This window comes from Lampetra fluviatilis, chromosome 3 (genome assembly GCF_964198595.1).
Source record: "Lampetra fluviatilis chromosome 3, kcLamFluv1.1, whole genome shotgun sequence".
Lineage (NCBI taxonomy): Eukaryota > Metazoa > Chordata > Hyperoartia > Petromyzontiformes > Petromyzontidae > Lampetra > Lampetra fluviatilis.
In genome coordinates this window covers 33310248-33335622 of record NC_136277.1, presented here as the reverse complement: position 1 = coordinate 33335622, position 25375 = coordinate 33310248, and the positions used below count along the sequence as shown (strand labels likewise).

General features: G+C 54.5%; 1 protein-coding gene across 3 annotated transcripts in view; it reads right to left on the bottom strand.

Moving 5' to 3' along the window:
• LOC144931035 (uncharacterized) overlaps positions 1-24754 on the bottom strand; it is an 85712-nt gene extending 60958 nt beyond the window's left edge. For 2 of the 3 annotated variants that reach the window (XM_078854916.1, XM_078854918.1), the window contains exons 1-2: positions 24474-24754; positions 16535-18162 (exon numbers count right to left, since the gene is read on the bottom strand). In XM_078854916.1, coding sequence (XP_078711042.1) covers positions 16535-17578 — 1044 coding nt within the window. In that variant the 5' untranslated portion in view covers positions 17579-18162; positions 24474-24754. Of the gene's footprint in view, positions 1-16534; positions 18163-19031; positions 19171-24473 lie in introns of those variants that run through there. The other variant, XM_078854917.1, reaches the window with a different exon arrangement.
• Between the last annotated feature and the right edge of the window lie 621 nt (positions 24755-25375).

Sequence of the window (25375 nt, the reverse complement as noted above, 5' to 3'; positions counted from 1 at the left end):
ACCCCACGCCCCGGCGGGTCCACACGAGGCTGAGCAAAACGCGGACAGCGCCGCTTCTGTGAGCGTCCAAATGTTTGGCCGGAACGGAAACACGACACGGCGACAGGTAAACATCGACGCAACATCAACAACCTCGGGTGCTTCTCTCTCTCTCGCTCACAGCCAATAACATCAATTATTAAAACATAAACCCGGCTACGGTGGGGAGGGGGAGGAGAGGGGGAGGGGAGGGGGGGAGGGGGAGGGAGAGGGGGAGGAGGGGGGGGAGGGAGGGGGGGGAGGGAGGGGGAGGGAGAGGGGGGAGGGATGGGGGGAGGGAGGGGGAGGGGAGGGGGAGGGGAGGGGTGGAGGGGAGGGGGAGGGGGAGGGAGAGGGGAGGGAGAGGGGAGGGGAGGGAGGGGGGGAGGGAGAGGGGGAGGGGCGTGATGGCAACTCAATGGGTCAGTGCGAGGGCTACTTTGAAACTCCACCAACCGGGGGTGGTGGTGGTGGGGGTGGTAAAATATAAAATAAATGAATAAATTACACATTTACAAAAATCTTTAACCGCACACTCGGGCCGCTTACCTCGGGAGTGACCCAGGCACAAACCAGACACTGTGCTCTGGGGGGGGGGGGGGGCAGGGGGGGTCGAAGTAAGATTTGAGGGATACAAATGCCCCCCCCCCTCTCTCTCTCCTCCTGCTCACAACAACGCGGCCTCTGTGCTCGCGAGGACGCGCGCCGGGCAGAGCGTGCGGGCCGGACCTGCCAACAACACGGCCGCCTCTCTCGCTCACCCCCCCCACACCCCCCCCACACCCCCCCACACACCCCCACGCACCTCCCCCACACACCCCCCACACACCCCCACGCACCGCCCACACACCCCCACGCACCTCCCCCACACACCCCCACGCACCTCCCCCACACACCCCCACGCACCTCCCCCACACACCCCCACGCACCTCCCCCACACCCCCCCCACACCTCCCCCACACACCCCCCACACACCCCCACGCACCTCCCCCACACCCCCCCACACCTCCCCCACACACCCCCCACACACCCCCACGCACCGCCTACACATCTCCTCACACACCCCCCCCCCCCACACACACACCCCCACATCCCCCCACGCACACCCACACCCACCCACACCCACCCACACACACCCCCACATCCCCCCACACACCCCCCCCACACACACACCCCCACATCCCCCCACACACCCACCACACACCCACCACACACCCCCCCCGGGTGTTATCCCCCTGCCCACCACCAACACCTCCTCCTCCCTCCCTCCCTGTCCCTCCCCCGCCGCTCATCATCCAAACTCTGCTGCTGCTACCCCTCGCTGCAGATTTCGACATCACCACCCTCACCATCATCATCACCACCATCACCACCATCACCACGACCACCACCATCATCACCACCACCATCACCACCACCATCATCATCACCATCATCACCATCATCACCACCATCATCATCACCACCACCATCATCATCAACACCATCACCTTCACCACTATCATCACCACCACCATCACCACCACCACCACCTTCGTCACTCCTCTGCTCCGCTTCTCGACTCACGCTGAGTGCTTCAGCTACAAGAGACAGAATGTCACTCATCGCTCTCCTGTCACTCATCTCTCTCGTGTCAATCTCTCTCCTGCCGAGGGCTTCTCCACGCTTGCTGACTCGCCCCACTGATGTCCTCTTCCTCACCACCCTCCCCAATGTGTGCAGATGCTACAGACTCTATAGTAGATACTACTGACTCTATAGTAGATACCACTGACTCTATAGTAGATACCACTGGCTCTATAGTAGATACCACTGACTCTATAGTAGATACCACTGGCTCTATAGTAGATACCACTGACTCGATAGTAGATACTACTGACTCGATAGTAGATACCACTGACTCTATAGTAGATACCACTGGCTCTATAGTAGATACCACTGGCTCTATAGTAGATACCACTGGCTCTATAGTAGATACCACTGGCTCTATAGTAGATACCACTGGCTCTATAGTAGATACCACTGGCTCTATAGTAGATACCACTGACTCGATAGTAGATACCACTGACTCGATAGTAGATACCACTGACTCTATAGTAGATACCACTGGCTCTATAGTAGATACCACTGGCTCTATAGTAGATACCACTGACTCTATAGTAGATACCACTGGCTCTATAGTAGATACCACTGGCTCTATAGTAGATACCACTGGCTCTATAGTAGATACCACTGACTCTATAGTAGATACCACTGACTCGATAGTAGATACCACTGACTCTATAGTAGATACCACTGGCTCTATAGTAGATACCACTGGCTCTATAGTAGATACCACTGGCTCTATAGTAGATACCACTGGCTCTATAGTAGATACCACTGGCTCTATAGTAGATACCACTGACTCGATAGTAGATACCACTGACTCGATAGTAGATACCACTGACTCTATAGTAGATACCACTGACTCTATAGTAGATACTACAGACTCTATAGTAGATACTACTGACTCTATAGTAGATACCACTGACTCTATAGTAGATACACTGACTCTATAGTAGATACCACTGGCTCTATAGTAGATACCACTGACTCTATAGTAGATACTACAGACTCTATAGTAGATTACTACTGACTCTATAGTAGATACCACTGGCTCTATAGTAGATACCACTGACTCTATAGTAGATACTACAGACTCTATAGTAGATACTACTGACTCTATAGTAGATACCACTGACTCTATAGTAGATACCACTGACTCTATAGTAGATACCACTGGCTCTATAGTAGATACCACTGACTCTATAGTAGATACTACAGACTCTATAGTAGATAATACTGACTCTATAGTAGATACCACTGACTCTATAGTAGATACTACAGACTCTATAGTAGATACCACTGACTCTATAGTAGATACTACAGACTCTATAGTAGATACTACAGACTCTATAGTAGATACCACTGACTCTATAGTAGATACCACTGACTCTATAGTAGATACCACTGACTCTATAGTAGATACCACTGGCTCTATAGTAGATACCACTGGCTCTATAGTAGATACCACTGACTCTATAGTAGATACCACTGACTCTATAGTAGATACCACTGACTCGATAGTAGATACCACTGACTCTATAGTAGATACTACAGACTCTATAGTAGATACTACTGACTCTATAGTAGATACCACTGACTCTATAGTAGATACCACTGGCTCTATAGTAGATACTACTGACTCGATAGTAGACACTGACTCTATAGTAGATACCACTGGCTCTATAGTAGATACTACTGACTCTATAGTAGATACTGCTGACTCGATAGTAGACACTGACTCTATAGTAGATACCACTGACTCTATAGTAGATACCACTGGCTCTATAGTAGATACTACTGACTCGATAGTAGACACTGACTCTATAGTAGATACTACTGACTCTATAGTAGATACCACTGACTCTATAGTAGATACCACTGACTCTATAGTAGATACCACTGGCCTCTATAGTAGATACCACTGACTCTATAGTAGATACTACAGACTCTATAGTAGATACTACTGACTCTATAGTAGATACCACTGGCTCTATAGTAGATACCACTGACTCTATAGTAGATACTACAGACTCTATAGTAGATACTACTGACTCTATAGTAGATACCACTGACTCTATAGTAGATACCACTGACTCTATAGTAGATACCACTGGCTCTATAGTAGATACCACTGACTCTATAGTAGATACTACAGACTCTATAGTAGATACTACAGACTCTATAGTAGATAATACTGACTCTATAGTAGATACCACTGACTCTATAGTAGATACCACTGACTCTATAGTAGATACTACAGACTCTATAGTAGATACTACAGACTCTATAGTAGATACCACTGACTCTATAGTAGATACCACTGACTCTATAGTAGATACCACTGACTCTATAGTAGATACCACTGGCTCTATAGTAGATACCACTGGCTCTATAGTAGATACCACTGACTCTATAGTAGATACCACTGACTCTATAGTAGATACCACTGGCTCTATAGTAGATACTACTGACTCTATAGTAGATACCACTGACTCTATAGTAGATACCACTGACTCTATAGTAGATACCACTGACTCTATAGTAGATACTACTGACTCTATAGTAGATACTACTGACTCTATAGTAGATACCACTGACTCTATAGTAGATACCACTGGCTCTATAGTAGATACTACTGACTCGATAGTAGACACTGACTCTATAGTAGATACTGCTGACTCGATAGTAGACACTGACTCTATAGTAGATACCACTGACTCTATAGTAGATACTGCTGACTCGATAGTAGATACTGCTGACTCGATAGTAGACACTGACTCTATAGTAGATACTGCTGACTCGATAGTAGACACTGACTCTATAGTAGATACCACTGACTCTATAGTAGATACCACTGGCTCTATAGTAGATACTACTGACTCGATAGTAGACACTGACTCTATAGTAGATACTACTGACTCTATAGTAGATACCACTGGCTCTATAGTAGATACTACTGACTCGATAGTAGACACTGACTCTATAGTAGATACCACTGACTCTATAGTAGATACTACTGACTCTATAGTAGATACTACTGACTCTATAGTAGATACCACTGGCTCTATAGTAGATACCACTGACTCTATAGTAGATACTACAGACTCTATAGTAGATACCACTGACTCTATAGTAGATACCACTGGCTCTATAGTAGATACCACTGACTCTATAGTAGATACTACTGACTCTATAGTAGATACCACTGACTCTATAGTAGATACCACTGGCTCTATAGTAGATACCACTGACTCTATAGTAGATACCACTGGCTCTATAGTAGATACCACTGACTCTATAGTAGATACCACTGGCTCTATAGTAGATACCACTGGCTCTATAGTAGATACCACTGACTCGATAGTAGATACTACTGACTCTATAGTAGATACCACTGGCTCTATAGTAGATACCACTGACTCTATAGTAGATACCACTGGCTCTATAGTAGATACCACTGACTCGATAGTAGATACTACTGACTCTATAGTAGATACCACTGGCTCTATAGTAGATACCACTGACTCTATAGTAGATACCACTGGCTCTATAGTAGATACCACTGGCTCTATAGTAGATACCACTGACTCTATAGTAGCTACCACTGGCTCTATAGTAGATACCACTGACTCTATAGTAGATACCACTGGCTCTATAGTAGATACCACTGACTCTATAGTAGATACCACTGGCTCTATAGTAGATACCACTGGCTCTATAGTAGATACCACTGACTCTATAGTAGATACTACTGACTCTATAGTAGATACCACTGACTCTATAGTAGATACCACTGGCTCTATAGTAGATACCACTGACTCTATAATAGATACCACTGACTCTATAGTAGTTACTACAGACTCTATAGTAGATACTACTGACTCTATAGTAGATACCACTGGCTCTATAGTAGATACTACTGACTATAGTAGATACCACTGACTCGATAGTAGACACTGACTCTATTGTAGGTAGAGTGTGTGTGCATATTTGCCTTCAAAAAAACAAATTGGTGGGGGATAACAATTTGTGTAAACCTGTTGGATCAAACATTTACCCCCACATCTGGGGGGGGGGGGGCCCACTTTCTAGAACTTGTTGCTTGAGGCCTTCTGGAAAGCTCTCTGATACTTTCATTGACGGATAAACGGAACGCCGGGATTTTATAATCGATGTACGCTGCCCATCGACATCATCACCGTCGACATCGACATTATCGCCACCATCATCATCTTCCCTCCTTTACATCATGCACCTCACATTCGTTCACTTGCCTAGTTGCCCTTTCTCATCGTTACCATCATCACACTACCACCACCACCATCACACTACCACCACCATCACACCACCACCACCACACCACCATCACACTACCACCACCATCAATCATCACCAGCGTTGTCATCACCATTATCCCTCCATTAAATCTCGCTTATTCTCCGATCATCATCGTAATCATTATCACCATCGTCGTCATTGTCGTCATCGTCATCACCATCGTCATCGTCTTCGTGCTCGCCCAGACGCCCCGACCACCAGACCGCGAGACGAGCGCCCTCGGGGTGCTCCTGGCGCGTGTTCAACTTCTCTACCAGATTCGGGGAAACCGACAACCAACCCATCACCACCACCAACCACCACCAACACCAACCTCCACCAACTACCACAACCACCACCAACCACCACCACCACCACCACGGTTCACCATCGTCGTCAACGTCGTCGTCGTCATCCCACCCCAGCAGCTAAACAACCACGACGCCCTGCGCGAGTTCTCCACCGCGGTGCCACTGCGAGCTCGGAGACCGGCATCTCTCCCTTCCCCCACCACCACAAACCCTACCCCCCCACACACACACAGCCGCTCCCCAATCAATCCCGTGTCTCCTGCCGCCGCCTCCTCCTTCTCCTCGCTCTCTTCCGAGACTCGACTCCCCATCCACTCCCCCCCCACCGCACCCCCCACCGCACCCACACACCCCAACTCGAGCCTACCCCCCTCCCTACCCCCTACCCCCCTACCCCTCCCTACCCCTCCCTACCCCCCTCTCCCCTACCTCCCTACCCCCTCCCTCTCCCCCCCTCTCCTGTCGGCCACTGCGGGCGAGCCCCGTTCACATTCCACAACCTCGCGCCAGCTCTGGGAAGCGGCCGACAAAGGGCGGCCCCACAGCCCCCACAGCCCCCACCAAACCAGAGACAAAGGCGCCCCGTGTAGCCTTCAACGGCCTGCTGCTGCTGCTGGGGGGGCAAGTGCTGCGAGCGAGTCGCAACCCGACGAAGGACGGCACGGGCGCACGTTGGGGGAGTTGGGGGGGGAGTGGGGGGGGAGTGGGGGGGGAGTGGGGGGGGAGTTGGGGGGGGGGAGTTGGGGGGGGGGAGTTGGGGGGGAATTTGGTGGGGAGTGGGGGGAGGAGTTGGGGGGGGGGGAGTTGGGGGGGGGAGTTGGGGGGGGGGGTTGGGGGGGGAGTTTGGGTTGGGGGGGGTTTGGGGTGGGGGGGGGGGTTGGGGGGGGGGTAACAGAAAACCACGCCCGGCCACCTTTGTCTCCGCACTGCTGACGTCTTACGCACCACGCAAAGTGTTCATTTTTTTGTAAGGCTGAGTCGATCTAGGGGCGGGCCAGGACCTCCACATTCGTCACCGATCTTAGCTGTAGCTGGAGAAGAAGTGAGCTCACCACGAAGCTGACCGCTCAACTCACACACGCGCACACAAAGACAAAGATGCCCCGTGTAGGCTTAACAGACTTGCTGCAAGTGCTGTTAGCGAGCAGCTATGAAGGCCGGCACGGCACACGAGGGGGTGCGTGGCCAGCACCGAGTCCGACCGCCTTTGTCTCCCCGTTGGCGATGTTTACACAGCGCACCAGGTACTCATTTCAGGCTGAGTCGACCTAGGGGAAGCCCAGGACCTGTTCAGATAATCGGCACTGGTGTTGGTGGCCGTGAGCGGTAATTATCGAACTTGGGTCGCCGGGTTCGTTGCGCAACGTAGCGCTAAATCGCTCCACTACCGCTCCCTACGCACACACATACACACACGCACACACATACACACACGCACGCACACACACATACACACACATACACACACGCATACACACACGCATACACACGCGCATACACACGCACACACACACATACACACACATACACACGCACACACACATACACACGCTGACACACACACACGCATACACACACGCAAGCCTCCCTCGCTCCCCCCCCGCGCGCTGTGGTCTGGAAAAGATTAGAGAGCAAAACGTGCGCCTAGTCCTTGGGTGGAGCAGAGCACGAGCGGCCGACGCGGGCAACAACACTCGTGACCAATTTGCGCAATTTAACAAACAACTCGAGCGGGGTTCTCCACAACGATCTCGAGTGCCAGTCGATTGCAGGGCTGCGACTCTCGCCTGTTCTCTCACAAACAAAATATAAGCACGCGCGCGCATTCTACTTACGCGCGCGCATTCTACTTACGCACGCACGCGTTCTACTTACACGCGCGCATAACTCCACTCACTCTGCCGTGGCAGCGTGACATCTCCGGAATCTACGGCTGCGACGGCTCAACCAGCACAGCGCGGATATGAACGTGCCCTGTGACAAGTCTACAGCGGTATGGTTTCTATGAACCCGTTGGGCCCGAGTTAGATTCACGTTCGCGGTGATCATCGTCATCGTCGGCGGCATCGTCATCATCGGCGGCAAGCGATGTCCGAACCGGCCCTGGGCAACCTCGCTCAGCGCTGTGCCGACTCGCACGGGCCGGCGTGGTGAAGTATGTTCAAAACAACGCGCGTGACCCACGCGGCCTGCGTGGGGGATGGGGGGCCTTCATCCAGCAGTGAATTTGGCGATGGGGCTCTGTGCGAGTTTACAATCAAACCCCGCTTATCCACCGCTGCCCGCCTCCTTTGACCGCACGCTCGGCACAGCCGTCCGCCAAATTTTCTGGAAATTCCACGGCCAAAAAAAAAAACTCCTTTCTACTAAAGGTGCAGAAAATAACCAGATGTTCCATTTACGAAATTTTCAAATATACTGGTTACGTATATATATTTTTTCAAGCTTCGTGAAATCACAGCCAACACGTTGCGTGGACTCACGGAGGGACAACCGAAGGTTTGGTGGGAGGGAGGCAGGCACGTGTTGTATTTTTAGGAGCTGAAATAAATAAATAAGCGTTGACATCATCCAAAGCCGGTCACGGCCAAATGCCCAACGCGCCGCTGCGTGCGTGCCACTCAGCGTGTGACGCGCAGTCCGGGCTCCCGGCACAGAAACGTTGAATTCCCACCACCGGCAAATGTTGGTCAACGAGAGATGCTTCAGACTCCCGGGAAGTGTGAATTATTGTCGAGCATTAGTTTGGTTTACGGGCGGTGACGTAGACTGACGTCTGTGTCAGCCAGAAGTACAACTGGGAGGAGAGGGGGGGGGCAAGAGAGGGAGTTGACCCCCACCCTGAAACGTTACAGGCTGACAACAAAGTGAGTCTAAGGGTCTCTGAGTTTATGGGTCTCTGTACGAGTCAATTGGTCTCTGTGTAAGTCTAAGGTTCTCTGTGTGAATCTATGGATCTGTGTGGAGTCTGTGGATCTCTGTGTGAGTCTATTGGTCTCTGTGTGAGTCTATGGGTATCTGTGTGAGTCTATATGTCTGTGTGAATCTATAGGTCTCTGTGTTGATTGTATGGGTCTTTGTGTTCAGTCTGTGGGTCTCTCTGGGGAGTGGAATGGCAGGAATTGGGCGAGGGCTTTGCCAATCGGCGAGGCGATGTTGCCGGCTGACAACAGCAACAACAGCAGCAGCGACAGACAACAACAACAAATTTAAATTAAATCAACGTCACCCACTCTCCCCAACACCCCCCAGGAAATTCGTGACTTTGCACGATGGCGGAAACGACCCCCACATTTAGAAGCTGCCATAAATGCCCACGTGATACGCCACGTCGCTGGGCTATCCTTTGTGATCGCCAGGTCGCTTCTGAGGGACAAAAATAAAGAGAGCGACATGGCTCAGTGGGCCTTCCTTGCCTGGCCAAATAATAAACGGCTCGTAGAGGCGCGGCAGAAAGTCCGCGCTCAGAGTCCGTCCGCACCACGAGGACCTGCCGCCTCCTCCATTGCGTCTCAATAATGCGGCTGAAGAGTGACCCCCGTGTGGAGTGGAAGAGCACGTGGCACTGCTCAGCCTCGACAGCCTCCAACTGTACAACCGCGGGCAGGCGGCGGGCGCGCGACCCTTGACCCCCTGCGGCACGGAGTCGTCTTCCTCCTTCTCACGGGCGGCACAAAGACAAAGGTGCCCCGTGTCGCCTTCACAGACTGCCGGGGGGCAAGTGCTCTTGGCGGGCAGCACCTGTGCAAGGCCGGCCAACACTGCGCCCGGCCGCCTTTGTCTCCCTAGTGGCAATGTTTTTTAATACTCATTTGAGGCTGAGTCGACCTAAGGGGTGGAGGGGTCCTAGGACCGGTTCAGGTAATCGTCACGGGTGTTGGTGGCCGTGAGCGGGAATCAAACTTGGGTCGCCAGGTTCCTACCCGGGTCGCCAGGTTCGTAGCACAACACTGCCGCTCCCGACGCGCTCGCAACCACGCACTCGCACACTCACTCGCACACTCACTCACTCACACACTCACTCACACACTCACTCACACACTCACTCACACACTCACTCACACACTCTCACACTCACACACTCACTCACACACTCACGCTCACTCACACACTCACACACGCACTCACACACTCACGCTCACTCACACACTCACGCTCACTCACACACTCACGCTCACTCACACACTCACGCTCACTCACACACTCACGCTCACTCACACACTCACGCTCACTCACACACGCACTCACACACACACTCACGCACTCACACTCACGCTCACTCACGCACGCCTCATGTGCCACCCCCACTTAGCCTGCTGGTGGGCTCGGCTGGGGCAAGTGCTGTTAGCGAGCATCTATTAAGGTCGGCCAAGTCACATAGCAAGGGGAGGGGTGGGGGGGTGGCGCCGTCACAACACAAAGACAAAGATCCCCCCCCCGCTCCGTGTAGCCTCAACAGAATTTTGAGGCAAGTGCTGTTAGCGAGCCCCTATGGAGGCTGACAGGGCTCACGTAAAATGCTGATGCGGTAAGGACAAAGCCTGCCTCCTTTCTCTCCCCAGTGCCAATTTATTTGTATTTTTACACAACGCAGAGCCGACATCATCACCGATGTGAAGCAAGATTCGTACCCGGGGGTCACCGGGTTCGCGGCGCCGTGCGCTAACCCCTGCGCTAACCCCTGCGCGACCGCTCCCCGGCAGCACCCACGCACACGCGAAACCAAACAGCGAGACAATTAACAATGGCCAGGGCAGGCGGTAAAACCCGCGCAGGTGCCGAGTTTTGTTAGCCCGCAGAGATTAGCGGAAGGCATTTGGCAAGCGCGCTCACACACACACGTCCACACACCCACACAAAGACGAAGATCCCCCGTGTAGCCTTAACAAACTGTAGGGGCAAGTGCTGTTAGCGAGCACCTATAAAGGCCGGCACGGCACACGAGGGGGTGGGTGGCCAACACCACGCCCGGCCGCCTTTGTCTCCCCAGTCGCGATGTTTATACACACCGGACCAGGCACTCATTTGAGGCTGAGTCAACCTAGGGGAGGGGGCCCAGGACCGCATCAGATAATCGCCACCGGCGTTGGTGGCCGTGAGCGGGAATCAAACTCAGGTGTGTTTTGTGAGCGCGGCGCGCTGACCGCTTCCTGCCCACGCACACGCGTACAACGAGACACGAGGAAGGAATGCAGATGGATACCGACACGCATGCACTTACGGCACAAGACAAAGATCCCCCGTACGACCTGAACAAACTGTTGGGGCAAGTGCTGTTAGCGAGTAGCAGCACCTACGAAGGCCGGCACGGCACACGAGGGGGTGGGTGGCCAGCACCACGCCCGACCGCCTTTGTCTCCCCAGTGGCGATGCGTACAAACCTCACCGGGTAGTCGTTTGAGGCTGAGTCGACCTAGGGGAAGCCCAGGACCGGTTTAGATAATCGTCGCCGGTGTTGGCCGTGAGCGGGAATCGAACTCGGGTCGCCAGGTTCGCAGCGCAGCGTAGCGCTAACCGCTACACCACCACTCCCCACGCGGCACAAGACAAAGATCCCCCGTGTAGCCTGAACAGACTGCTGGGGCAAGTGCTGTTAGCGAGCACCTATGAAGGCCTGCACGGCACACGAGGGGGTGGGTGGCCAACACCACGCCCGGCCGCCTTTGTCTCCCCAGTGGCGATGTTTACGCACCGCCAGATTCGTAGCGCAGCGCACTAACCGCTACACCACCGCTCCCCACGACACACACACGTCCCGACAAGCCGAGCTGCCGGGTGAAGTCGGTGACCACCTCCGATGCCAACCAACACGTGAGTCGAGAGCAGTTTTCACGTCGCCAATAAAAGTGAGCGACGCGGCCGGCCTGTTCAATGCGCATGTCACCACACAGTGAACGTTGATTAGCCAAGCACAGAAAAAACTGGTTTCACTAAATATTTGCCACGTCTCGCGGCACCCCGGATTTTGTTCCGGCCCAGTGATTAAAACTCGGCGAAACGTGCACGGACACGCACGCGTATACACGCGCACAAAGACAAAGATCCCCCGTGTAGCCTTGGCAGACTGTTGGGGCAAGTGCTGTTTGCGAGCAGCACCTACGAAGGGCGGCACGGCGCACGAGGGGGGGGGGGCCCTAACCGTGCCGGGCCACCTTTGTCTGCCCAACGCTCGTGTTTTCACACCGTTCCGGGTGCTCGTGTAAGGTATGAGTCCACCTAAGCGAGATCCAGGATCCGTTAAGATATTTGCCACACTCACACGGCAGCACACGCAGGTAACCAGACACGGACAAAGATCCCCCGTATAGCCTCTACAGACTGTTGGGGCAAGTGCTGTGAGCGCGTAGCACCTATGCCACAGGCAGACACACACACACATGCCGGAACACACAGAGGCCATATATATATCCCACTCAACACACGCACTTAACACACACACGCACGCACGGGCACATAAAAAAGGCTTTAAAAGAGCCGCCATGTGTGTTTAAACTGCGCTTTACACCACCACCGCCACCCACGGCAGAGATTGTGGGTGGCGTGACGTTAGCGATGCACATGGGGGGGGTGGAGGGGTTGAGAGAGGAAGCCACGATTTGAATGCGTCAGTCAAAACGATCTCCATTCACTCTCACTGAACTCTGCTGAACGGACGCCCAAGACAGATCCCCCGTGTAGTCTTAACAGACTGTTGGGGCAAGTGCTGTTAGCGAGCAACTACAAAGGCCGGCACGGCACACGAGGGGGTGGGTGGCCAACACCACGCCCGGCCGCCTTTGTCTCCCCAGTGGCGATGTTTACACGTCGAACCAGGTACTCATTTTAGGCTGAGTCGACCTAGGGGAGGCCCAGGACCGGTTCAGATAATCGTTGTCGGTGTTGGCCGTGAGCGGGAATCGAACTCGGGTCGCCGGGTTCGTAGCGCAGCGTGGCGCTAACCGCTACCCTACCGCTCCCTACACACACGCGCACATCACTACACACACACACGGACACCACCACACACACGCACAGCCCAAGAGGCAAACAGCTGGGCTGTCTGGCATGAGAGTCGGGTTCCGTTAATGAGCAGAACGCCTTCAAAGCGACCATCACGACACCGCCAGTGCGCCAATGTCACTGCATCCGTGGGGGGGCGGGGGGGGCACGCTGCATGCACTCCGACTGTTCGTGAGAGTGAACTTAAAAGTGTTTGTCCGTGTGTGTGTGTTTGTTCTCATTTATGTATCTTCAAAATAAATGTGTGTGTGTGTGTGACAACCTGGGCCACGCAGCACGATGTTGCGTAGCAGCTACGAGAGAGAAGGGTCGTTTGTTTCTCCGAGTTGTTAATAGTGACGTGAACCACTCTTTCACGAGTTTAACTCTGTCCACTGCTGGATGAAGGCCGTCTGTCAATCCAGTGCTGGATCAAGGCCATCCCCACTCCGTGTCGGTCACACGGGGGTGGTTAGACCGCACTTTGATTCCAAGTCTGCTCGCGCTTTTCTGTCTTTTTTTGAGCGGCTCATATAAATTACGTAAACAAAAAAGGGGTTGCAATTGGCCATGCTTGAACCGCGGTGTTCAGCGAGGTTTGCCCAGCGGTAGGGAGGGGAACGGGACCGGTTGAAGTGGCGCTGATCTTAGCCGTTGCCAGGAATCAAACTCAGGTCACTGGTTTCATGGTCACTGTTCTTACCTGTCGCTTTCACACCAGGGGGCATTTCATCGATTCGTGCCAGCGTCGATCCTATAGATTCACTTCGCGATGTACGCTATGAAGTCTGACCACTATAGGCTCGACAGACTCACACAACTTTACACGATACATTTAAACCACGATTAGATGCGTACCACCATTGGCTACGTAGAGTCATACATACTATAGCTTCACGGGACTACAGACCCTATGCAATCACACCACGGTACGCTGTAAGGGCACCACAAAACGACAGCTCTACACCACCGTAGAGTCGGTAACTTCGTGCCACAAACGACGTTCGAAATCTCGCGGCCGCGGTAGATTCACCAGATTTGAAGCGCCGCACATTCCGCGCAAACTATGCATTTTGTGATCGTGTCCATATCGTCACGTTGTGGAGACGAGAGAGAAGCACTGTTATTGAACACAAACTATAAACAATAAACTATTTTCATTTTTCCAGGTAAGGCCCACTGAGCAATGTAGCTCTTTTCCAGAAGATACCTGGTCACAAATGATAGATCAACGAAGTGGCTTATCACGTGGACATTTGAAACAGTCAAATACTCTAAAGGCATGTCGATTCTAAATATGGAGGGAAAAACCGGAGGACCCGGAAAAGAAAACCCACGTAACCACGGGGAGAGAAAGAGACACGCAAACTCCAAATATACAGCAGCAGGCATCAGGGTTGGGATCGAACCCACGACCCCCTGTACACCAGGCGAGGTAGTCAACATCTCGCCACCGTGACGCCCTTCAATTGCATACTTAACACCCCCCACCCCCCACCCCGAGTGGGAGCTCATAGTCACCCAGAGCCTAATTCCAGCTCTCCGTGCCTGGCGCGAGTTTGGAATTCCCTAGGCAGGGGCTCGCTCACTGGCTCGCCGGCTGGCTGGCTGCTCGCTGATGTCACGGCATCCGTCTGAAGCTACGCTCGGCCCATATGTGGCCAGGAGAACGCACGGCCGCGTACACCACTCTCGCTTACCTGACCGGTCGTCAGTCCATCGGATGCGCTTCTGTGGCCGTCTGGAAAGCTCTTCCTTTTCGATACTAAGGAAGCCGCTGGAGCTATGCACTTTTTAAATCAAGATTGAAAACTCATTTCTTTAAAACTGCCTTTTCATGTCGAGCTTGTTATCATTCCCCTGCACCTCCGATTAGCACGGTTGGCTACTCACGGCGCAAAATAAGTTCAACATACACACGTGCCGTTCGTTTCGCCGTACAAAACCCATCGGGACGACGCGCGCGCCCACGCTCTGCCTCTTTGGCAAGGGCACGCTGGGCAACGTTGCAATAAGAGCACGGGCAATGCGCCTCCTTCCCCATGTTTGTCTCTCCACGTGAAAAGCAATGTTTTTCAAAAGCTGTACCACGACTCACTGGCCACGCTCCCTTCTGCGAAGTGTATTTGTTTTCCTTAAGCAGGCATTGGCAGAGGTCGCAATCGGGTACCCAATACCCGTACCCTACCCGATACCCGGCTACCCGTACCCGGCCGGGTACGGGTACCCGTTTGCGACCCTGGTGCGGCCGGGTACGGGTACGGGTAAGGAATCAAAACCCATTTGCGACCTCTGGGCATTGGTTAAGGACAAGCAAAACTCTGCACCAGTTTCGACGTAAACCCCACGTTGGGTTACGAGACGACGCCAACAACAACCACCAAAAAGGGATAGAATTGACTATAAAAAAAATAATGGGCCTCCTAACGTTTCAGGCGATGACCCTAAATGGGGGCGAGACAGGTTTCTGCGCGTCTAGGCGTTTCGCCACGGGCTCACGAGCGCGCGAGGAGAACCTTGGCGGCTCACGGGGGAGCAGGGCTGACAAGGAAGCCGGGGGGAGGGCGAGACAGAGAGAGCAGCGAGAGAGAGAGAGACGGCTTTTGCTTCTGTGCCAGCTCCACTCGGCAAATCTCCGCTTTGGGGTTGTACCCCCGGAGACTTGAAAATGGCTGCTCTAACAGCCTATCATTTTTCACACCGCGGATGCGTGCGCCTCACTCATTTCACTGCACCTCCTCCACCTCCTCCTCCTCCCACACAATGGCAAGCCCGAGCCTCAAAGGTACTCTCGCCCCCATCCCAAACACCCACCAGCACCACCACCCTCCTCCTCCACCCCCCCCCTCCTACACCGTCGAGAGCCACTCCAACACATCCCCTCCTACTCCCCCCACCAACCACCACAACGCTCACACCCCTCGCTCAAATCCGCAAACCCGCACGCCGCCTTTCCCTCGGCGCCCGAAACACCCACACCATCCCAGCCATCCTCCCTCCTCCTCTTTCCACAAAAACACCAAACAAGACAAATCACTCCAGAGATTTTAAAACTCCGAGAATCTGGCTCTCTCTCTCCTCTCCCCGCGAGCAGCGGCCAATCGGTTTAACGCGGGGATCGCCGTCAACTGGGAGAGAACTCGCAACGGAGCGCCGATTCCTTTAACTAGTGCAACCCATCAATCAAGCAGTCCATCATTCAAGCAATCAAGCAGCACATCAAATCAATAAACCGATTCACGTGACGACAGAGAAGACAGAAACGACGCGGCGATTTTCGGCGCGCTCGCTCGTCCGTTCCATACCTTTTCGGTTTTAATCCGTTTGGACGCTGGCGAAGACGCTCCTGCTCCTCCACCACCACCACCACCGGCCACGTCCTTCACCTCCCGTCTCCCCTCCATGGCCCTGGGCCCCACGGCCCCTCCTCCGGCGGGGGCCTCGCTCACGCAATTGGGGCCCGCGCAGTCCTTCTTGGCATCGGCCGTGCCTTGGAACACAAAGTGAAAGGGGCTTCCCTTGACACTTAATCCAAAGGGGCCCAGACCGCCGGGGAATCCTCCGGCGGCCCCGGGACCCTTCTGGCCCAGGGCGGCGGGGCCGTGCTTCTTGCCATCCTTCTTGCCCTTGACGGCGCAGGCCCCGGGCTGGTGGTCCCTCCCGCTCTTCTTGGAGCCGCTGCGGCTCTTGGCGGGAGACCGGCTCTCCTCCTTGGCCCGGGCGGAGGCCGGCGAAGCGGCGGCCGCCGCCGTCGCCGCTGTCGCCGCCGAGGCCGGGCCGGAGGCCGTGACCGATGGCGCCTGCGGCCCCGCGGCGGAGGAGGCGCCGGCCGGGGGCGGCCGGGCCGAGGGCCCCCCGTGGCCCGGCTCCGGCTTCTCGGCCACCCCGTTGCCGAGCGGCGCCGGCGGCGGCCCTGTGGCCACCAGCACCGGTGGGGACTTTCCGTTCTCCTTGGAGGCCTTGCTCCGTTTGGACTTGCTCTTGCTGCTGCCGCTTCCGCCGCCGCCGGTGGCGGTGGCGCCGGCGGCGCTGTTCGCGGTGGCCCCCATCTCCTTGGGGCTCTGTCCGGAGGTGCTGAACTTTCCGAGGCCGCGCGCCACCGCGGCTACCGGCGTGGCCGTGGAGGCGTTCCCCGCCGCTAGCGCCGCCGCCGCCGAGGTGGCCGTGGCCGCCAGCGCTTCGTGCTTGGCCCCGTGAGGCTTGAGCTCCATCTTCTGCCGATCCTTCTCGAGGTCTGCGTCCAGGTCGATGATCAGATCGCCGACGCCGATCTCCCAGTCATCGCCGCTGTCGTACGCGTCCGGGCCGGCGGCGGGGTTAGGCGCCGAGCCGCTCGTCGAAGCGGACATTTCCCGAGGCGGGCCCCAGGGCGCTCCGGCCGACGTCCAGCCCGAGCCGAAAGCGCGGCCGCCAACAACACGGCATCTGCCCTCGCCGACCTCCGAGGGCTGGAACACCCTCCTCCTGCTCCTGCCGCTCACCACCACCGCCGCCGCCGAAGCAGCTGCAGCTATCTCCCCTCCTCCTCCTCCTCCTCCACCACCTCCTCCCCTTCCCCCTGGTGATGCTCCTCAGCCACCAGCAGCACCACCACCAGTAGCACCACTACGAGCAGCAAAGACCACCACCAGCAGCAGCAACAACACCAGCACCAACACCGCCTCTTCCACCTGCCGCTGCCGCTTGCGCCGATCTCTCCTCCGCTGTTCCACCACCACCAATCACCTGTGGTGACAACACCACCACCAGCACGGGCAGCAGCACCACCACCAGCTGCTGCTGTTGTGGTTGCTCCCACTGATCCTTCAGCTGGTGTTCCACTGCCACCGAGCACCACCACCAGCAGCAGCAGAAGAAGCTCCAGCACCGACAGCTCCTACGCCGCACTGCCCCGAGGAGTCATGCGGAGTCCGTCTTGCAAGCCAGCAGCAATCTGCCACGGGACAGCACAAGCGGTTGTGGTGGATGTAGTGACGAGGATGGGGGAGGATGGGCGAGGATAAGGGGACGGACACGAAGAAGGATGGGATGGGGGTGGTGGGTTGATGGTGGTGGTTGTTGTTGGTGGTGGTGTTGGTGACGGAGCGGGAGGAGGATGAGAGTGGAGGGAGGAGACGGGGAGGGAGGGAGATGGTGGTCGTGCAGTGAGCAAAGAGTTGGCAGAGAGAAGGAAAACAACGTTTGCCTCGAGTCAGCTGGATCTCGGCCGTGCGTGCCCGAGTGTTTTGGAGTGAGAGTGCGTGCGTGAGTACGTGCTTTTGAGTGTGTATGGGCAGCAGTAGCGCTACCAATCTGGCGACCCGAGTTCCATTCCCGCTCTCCACCCAACATCGGTCGCGAATTTCTGAACCGGTCCGGGGCCTCATCTAGGTCGACTAGACCTTAAATTACTATCTGGTGCGGTGTGCAAATACCTCAACGCTAGGGAGACAAAGGCGGCCGGGCGTGGTGTTTGGCCACCACATCCCCTAATGTGCAGTGGCAGCTTTCCTTCACAGGTGCTCCTCGCTTAGAGCACTTGCCCCAGCAGTGTGTTAAGGCTACACGGGGGATCTTTGTCTGTGTGAGTGAGCGCTGTGTGTGCCTCGGGACACACCATCCCCACGTGGTAACAGCCACCGACTTTCCTTGGGGCTACGTTCCTCACTCGAGATATTTCCCTCTAACGCTGCTAAGGCTGGCTTTGAGTATGGATTATCGGCATAAGGCACCACCACGAGAGTACAATGTACGCCTAACCATAGTAACCCGATATTATTAATGTATCATAACAAAATAAAAAATACAAGGTTGTTATTCTACCATTGTCAATCCATTGCGACGGGTGACAGTCCATCTCGCACCTGCACACGGAACAAATCTATTTGGATAAAAGTTTTGTGGTAATAAGACTGATAAAAAATAAAACAAATTTGCACCCTTCCTTGCAAGGTCCACATCCCGACTTCGTGAGCCAAACAACAAATGTGTGCTTCCTGCTTATTCCGTCAAACATAAACCATTTAGGATCACGGTGGTGAACGGAGTTTCAAGTCGAAATACCGAAAGTTGCAACTGACGGTTTGTCAATTTGGTTACGGAGTACAGAATAGTTATAAATATGGTGCCACTGTGACAGAGAACAATTTTGTTCTGTAAAGGAGCGACTCTTTAGCGTTTGTTTCAGATATATAGTAACACTAATAAGCTTTGCACGACCGTGGTTCGCGAACCCAGTGAGCCCGAGTTTGATTCCGGCCCACGGCTCACGTGAGCGGAAAAGTAGTGATGGATCTGAACCGGTCCTGGGCTTCCACCACCCATAACCACAATTCAGCAATCTGCAATGACCAGCGTGGCGAAGTATGGTCAAATAAAGCCCACAACCGATACGGTATGGGGATGCCTTCATCCAGAAGATTAACTGACACCGACAAATGTCAGTACACTCTACAGTAAAACATACAGTACAACATACAGTACACTCTACAGCACAACATACAGTACACTCTACAGTACAACATACAGTACACTCTACAGTACAACATAGAGTACACTCTACAGTACAGTACAACGTACAGTACAACATACAGTACACTACAGTACACTCTACAGTACAGTACACTCTACAGTACACTCTACAGTACACACAGTACACACAACAGTACACTCTACAGTACACTCTACAATACACTCCAGTACACTCTACAGTACACACTGCAGTGCACTACAGTACACTCTACAGTACACACTACAGTACACACAACAGTACACTCTACAGTACACTACAGTCGCCCACCACCGCCGCCACCACCGCCACACATTGTAACTACACCAAGGGTGTTTGCGGTGCGGTGTTGTTGTGTTCCCGAAGACAACACACGGGAGACACACAACAGACGATGGTGACACACACACACGCGCGCAGAGTTGTACGTTCAACTATTCCGGTACATGATCATAGGTTTTTCCCCTTTTTTCTGGCTATATATAAGCTCCAAGCTTGGCAGTGTCTCATTCTTCACCTGAAGACGGCTGCTTGTGTTGTAGCCGAAACGTCGTGATAATTATTTTATTATGTTTTATTATTTTATTATTTTATTACTTCCCTTCTACGTGACTTTACCGAAAGAACCAAGAAGATATGAAACAGGTGTTAACATGTTAAAACACCAAACTGAAACCTTTTACAAGGAATCATGTCTGCGTTAACCACAATGCTTGTGGTCAGAGTGCAAACAAAAAACACACTCTGTTAATAAATGCATTGTCCTTGAAACTGATTGGTCCACACCGGAGACAGCTTTCTTTTGAGCCTCGTCTCAAAAGGCGTTAGACCAGACGACAAAAGGCGTACAGCAGCCCAAAGACAATGCCATTATTAGAGGAACGAGAGCTCGGGGTTAGCATAAACATCATGGGACCTCCTCCTTTGCCAGTACCAAGATATGATCATAGGTTTTTTCACCTTTTGTCTGGCAACAAAATATACTCCGGTACATTTACACAAATAAATACAACGCAAGGATGCCCAGCAGTGTAGTAGTGTGACGTTAACACAGCCGCTCAAACACAAAGTACACGCTGCTCATACAAAGACAAAGGTCCCCCGTGTAGCCTGTAACAGACTGTTGGGGCAAGTGCTGTTGGTGAGCACCTACGGAGGCCAGCACCACGCCCGCCGCCTTTGTCTCCCGAGTGGCGACGTTTTACACACCACACCGCACCAGGTATGAATTTGAGGCCGAGTCGACATAGGGGAGGCCCCAGGACCGGTTCAGATGACCGTGAGCGGGAATGGAACTCGGATGGCTGGGGTTCGTAACGCAGCGCGCTCACCGCTACACCACCGCTCCCCAAACAACACGGTCAGTGACACATTGCCAAAAGGCGACAACAACAACAACATTATGTACGGGCAAAACATCACAACGGCACACGACACGCACACTGCGGGACACACACATTATTAACACGACAGCACGTCACACAATGCCACGACAACACGAGAGCCCGCACACAAAGAGAGTGAATGCGCTTGCTGAACACAGCACGTAAGGCTGTGTGTGCGGTGCCGGGCTGTGCACACAGTATGTAAGGCTGTGTGTGTCGTGCCGGGCTGTGCACACAACACGCGGTCACCGGCGACGTAACAGAACGTGCGCACGCGGTCAACAGCACGACAACACGCTACACAATCGTCAACACAACATCTCATTCACAAGACACACACACAACGCCACTGTCTCAACGGACATGGTAGGCAGCACTGTCTGTGTGTCTGTCTGTGTGTCTGAGTGACTGTCTGTGTGCCCGTCTGTGTGTGTGTCTGTCTGTGTGCCTGTCTGTCTGTGTGCCTGTCTCTGTGTGCCAGGCTTTGTGTCTGTGTGAGTGTCTGTGTGCCAGTCTTTGTGTCTGTGTGCCTGTGTGTCTGTCTGTGTGTCTGTGTGCCAGTCTTTGTGTCTGTGCATCTGTCTGGCACAGTAAGGAGCACAGGTGGTGCATCTGCCAGTCATATCAGCCAAACTAGCCTGGCACATCAGTCAGCACACAGCTCCTGTGCGTCTGTCGAGTGATCTCCCTGCCAGCAAGTAGAAAAAAAACCTTCGACGCCTCACATGACGCCTCAAAGTGCACCTAGCCTGGCACAAGCGCCGTGGTGACGTCACCGCCGTGTCTGTCTGTGCGTGTCTCTCCGTCTGTATCTTTGTCTGTGTGTCCCATTGTGGGGAGCGGTGGTGGAGCGGTTAGCGCGCTGCGCTGTGAACCCGGCGACCCGAGTTCGATTCCCGCTCACGACCAACATCGGTGGCGGATATCTGAACCCGGTCCTGGGCTTCCCCTAGGTCGACCCAGCCTCAAATGAGTACCCGGTGCGATGTGTAGTAAACATAGTCACTGGGGAGACAAAGGCGGCCGGGCGTGGTGCTGGCCACCCACCCCCTCGTGTGCCGTGCAGGCCCTCATAAGTGCTGCTACTCGCTAACAGCACTTGCCCCAACAGACTGTGAAGGCTACACGGGGGATCTTTGTCTATGTGGTGTCGATGTCGTGTATTGTGTCTGTGTGCACGTGTCTGTGTGCATGTGTCTGTAGCTGTGCCACCGTGTTTCTGTCTGTGTCTGTATGTGTCTGTGTGCGTGTTATGTGTGTGTGTATACACACACAGACACTCACACACACACTCTGACACTCTCTCTCACACACACACACTCTGACACTCTCGCACACACACACAGCCACTCCCGCACACACACACACTCTGACACTCTCTCATACTCACGCACACACACACTAACACTCTCTCGCACTCACACTCACTCACACACACAGACACTCACACAGACACTCACACACACACACAGACACTCACTCACACAGACACACTCTCGCACTCCCTCACACACAGACACTCTCTCGCACACACACACAATGTCACCCCGAGGAGACGCGGGGAGGGGTGGAGGGGTGGAGGGGTGGGTGGGTGGGGGTAAGTGGGGAAGGGGGAAGGGAAGGATCGGGGATCAGCGAGGGGGGTGGGGAGCTGTGGAGGTGCGGGAGGGAGGTTGGTGGTGGCGTTGGTGGTGGCGGTGGTGGTGGTGGTGGAGGTTGATGGTGGCGGTGGTGGTGGAGGTTGATGGTGGAGGTTGATGGTGGAGGTTGATGGTGGCGGTGGTGGTGGAGGTTGATGGTGGCGGTGGTGGTGGAGGTTGATGGTGGCGGTGGTGGTGGCGGTGTTGCGATGGAAAAGGGAACGAGACGGGAGACAGAGACCTATGGCAGAATGGAGGCGAGACGAACTGGGTGAGGAGACGGGAGACACGGGGAGAGAGAGACACGGGGAGAGAGAGACACGGGGAGAGAGAGACACGGGGAGAGAGAGACACGGGGAGAGAGAGACACGGGGAGAGAGAGACACGGGGAGAGAGAGACACGGGGGGAGAGAGACACGGGGGGAGAGACACGGGGAGAGAGAGACACGGGGGGAGAGACACGGGGAGATAGACACGGGGAGAGAGACGAGAGACACGGGGGGAGAGACACGGGGGGGGGGAGAGACACGGGGGGGGGAGACACGGGGAGAGACGAACCGAACCCGACACGAGAACTCACAACCCCGACCAACCGAGCGTCGCGTAGCCTCCACCACCAACAACAACCGCCACGACAACAACCGCCACGACATCAACCGCCACAAACGCAACCGCCACAACAACCGCTACCGCCACAACAACAACAACAACCGCCATAACATCAACAACCGCCACAACATCAACAACCGACACACAACATCACCAACCACCACAACAACAACCGCCACAACATCACCAACCACAACAACAACCGCCACAACATCAACAACCGCCACAACAACCGCCTGGGTCCCCCCCCACCACTCACCGCTCGTCCCAGTCGTGGTTACCCAGCCGCGCTGTGCTCGCGCTCCGACCGCCTTGGTCGGAGCGAAAAGAAATAAAAGACACAGACACACACACAGTACACACACACAGTACACACACAGACACACACACAGTACACAGACACACACACAGTACACACACAGTACACACACAGACACACACACAGTACACACACAGACACACAGTACACAGACACACAGTACACAGACACACACACAGTACACAGACAGACACACACACAGTATACAGACAGACGCACACAATACACAGACAGACACACAGACACGTGTGTACGTGTGTGTGTGTCCTTGTGTAAACAAATACAAGCTACACGCACCCAGACTCTGCCTCTCCGAACTTAACGTCGACAGCAAATTGTCGCCTTATTAACGTAACCACGAACACAACACACCACCATCACCATACACCACCACACACACACACACACACCACCACAACACACACCACCACACACTCCACACACCACCACCACACCACCACACACACTCCACCACCACTCACCACCACCACTCACCACCACCACACACACCACCACCACACACACAACACACCACACACACACCACCACACACCACCACACACACAACACACCACACACACACCACCACACACCACCACACACACACACACCACCACACTCACCACCACACACACCACACACACACACCACCCCACACACACTCACCACCACCACAGCGTGGTGGGGCTGTTTGAACGGAGACAAAGAAACGCTGGAGCACGGGAAACAGACCCGACAGGCGGACAAACCAGACAGGCGGACAGACAGGCGGACGGCTTGACGCCACATCCCGAACGGACTCACCAACCGCGGACGTCGTGAAGAACGTGGAGAGAGAGCGAGCGAGCGAGCCGGGGCCAGACAGCACGACCCGGACGACGAGAGGAGCTGCTACGGCGAGCCAGGGACGTCGCGAACCAGCAGACGACGGCGGCGGCAAGACGGGCAGCGAGACAGAGCCCGAGGACGGACACACGTAGCTACGGACGGGGGAGAGACAAAGGCGGAGAGGAAGAGCTCCCCCCGAGCTCCCGTCTCTTCGCTGCTGCCTCTCTGCTCGCTCGAGCCGAGCCGCGGGGGCTGCGAGCGAAACCCGGGGCGGGGCGGCGGGCGGCGGAGCGTGGAGTGGTCGGGGGAGGAGGGGGGAGGTGGTGCGTGTGCGTGTGTGTTACTGTGTGTGTGTGTTACTGTGTGTGTGATCCTGTGTGTGTGTTACTGTGTGTGTGATCCTGTGTGTGTGTGTTATTGTGTGTTCCTGTGTGTGTGTGTTACTGTGTGTGTGCTCCTGTGTGTGTGTGTGTTCCTGTGTGTGTGTTACTGTGTGTGTGTGTTACTGTGTGTGTGTTCCTGTGTGTGTGTGTGTTTTGTGGGGAGCGGTAGTGTAGTGGTTAGCGCGCTGCGCTACGAACCTGGCGACCCGGGTTCGATTCCCTCTCACGGCCATCACCCACTAACAATTATTTGAACCCGGATATGAGCCTCCCCTAGGTCGACTCAGCCTCAAATGAATACCTGGTGCGATGTGTAAACATCGCCACTGGGGAGACAAAGGCGGCCGGGCATGGTGTTGGCCAGCCAACCCCTCGTGTGCCGTGCTGGCCTTCATAGGTGCTCGCTAACAGCACTTGCCCCAACAGTGTATTCAGGCTACACGGGGGATCTTTGTCTTTGTATGGTGTAGGCGGGTCGCGCTCCGCTGCAAACCC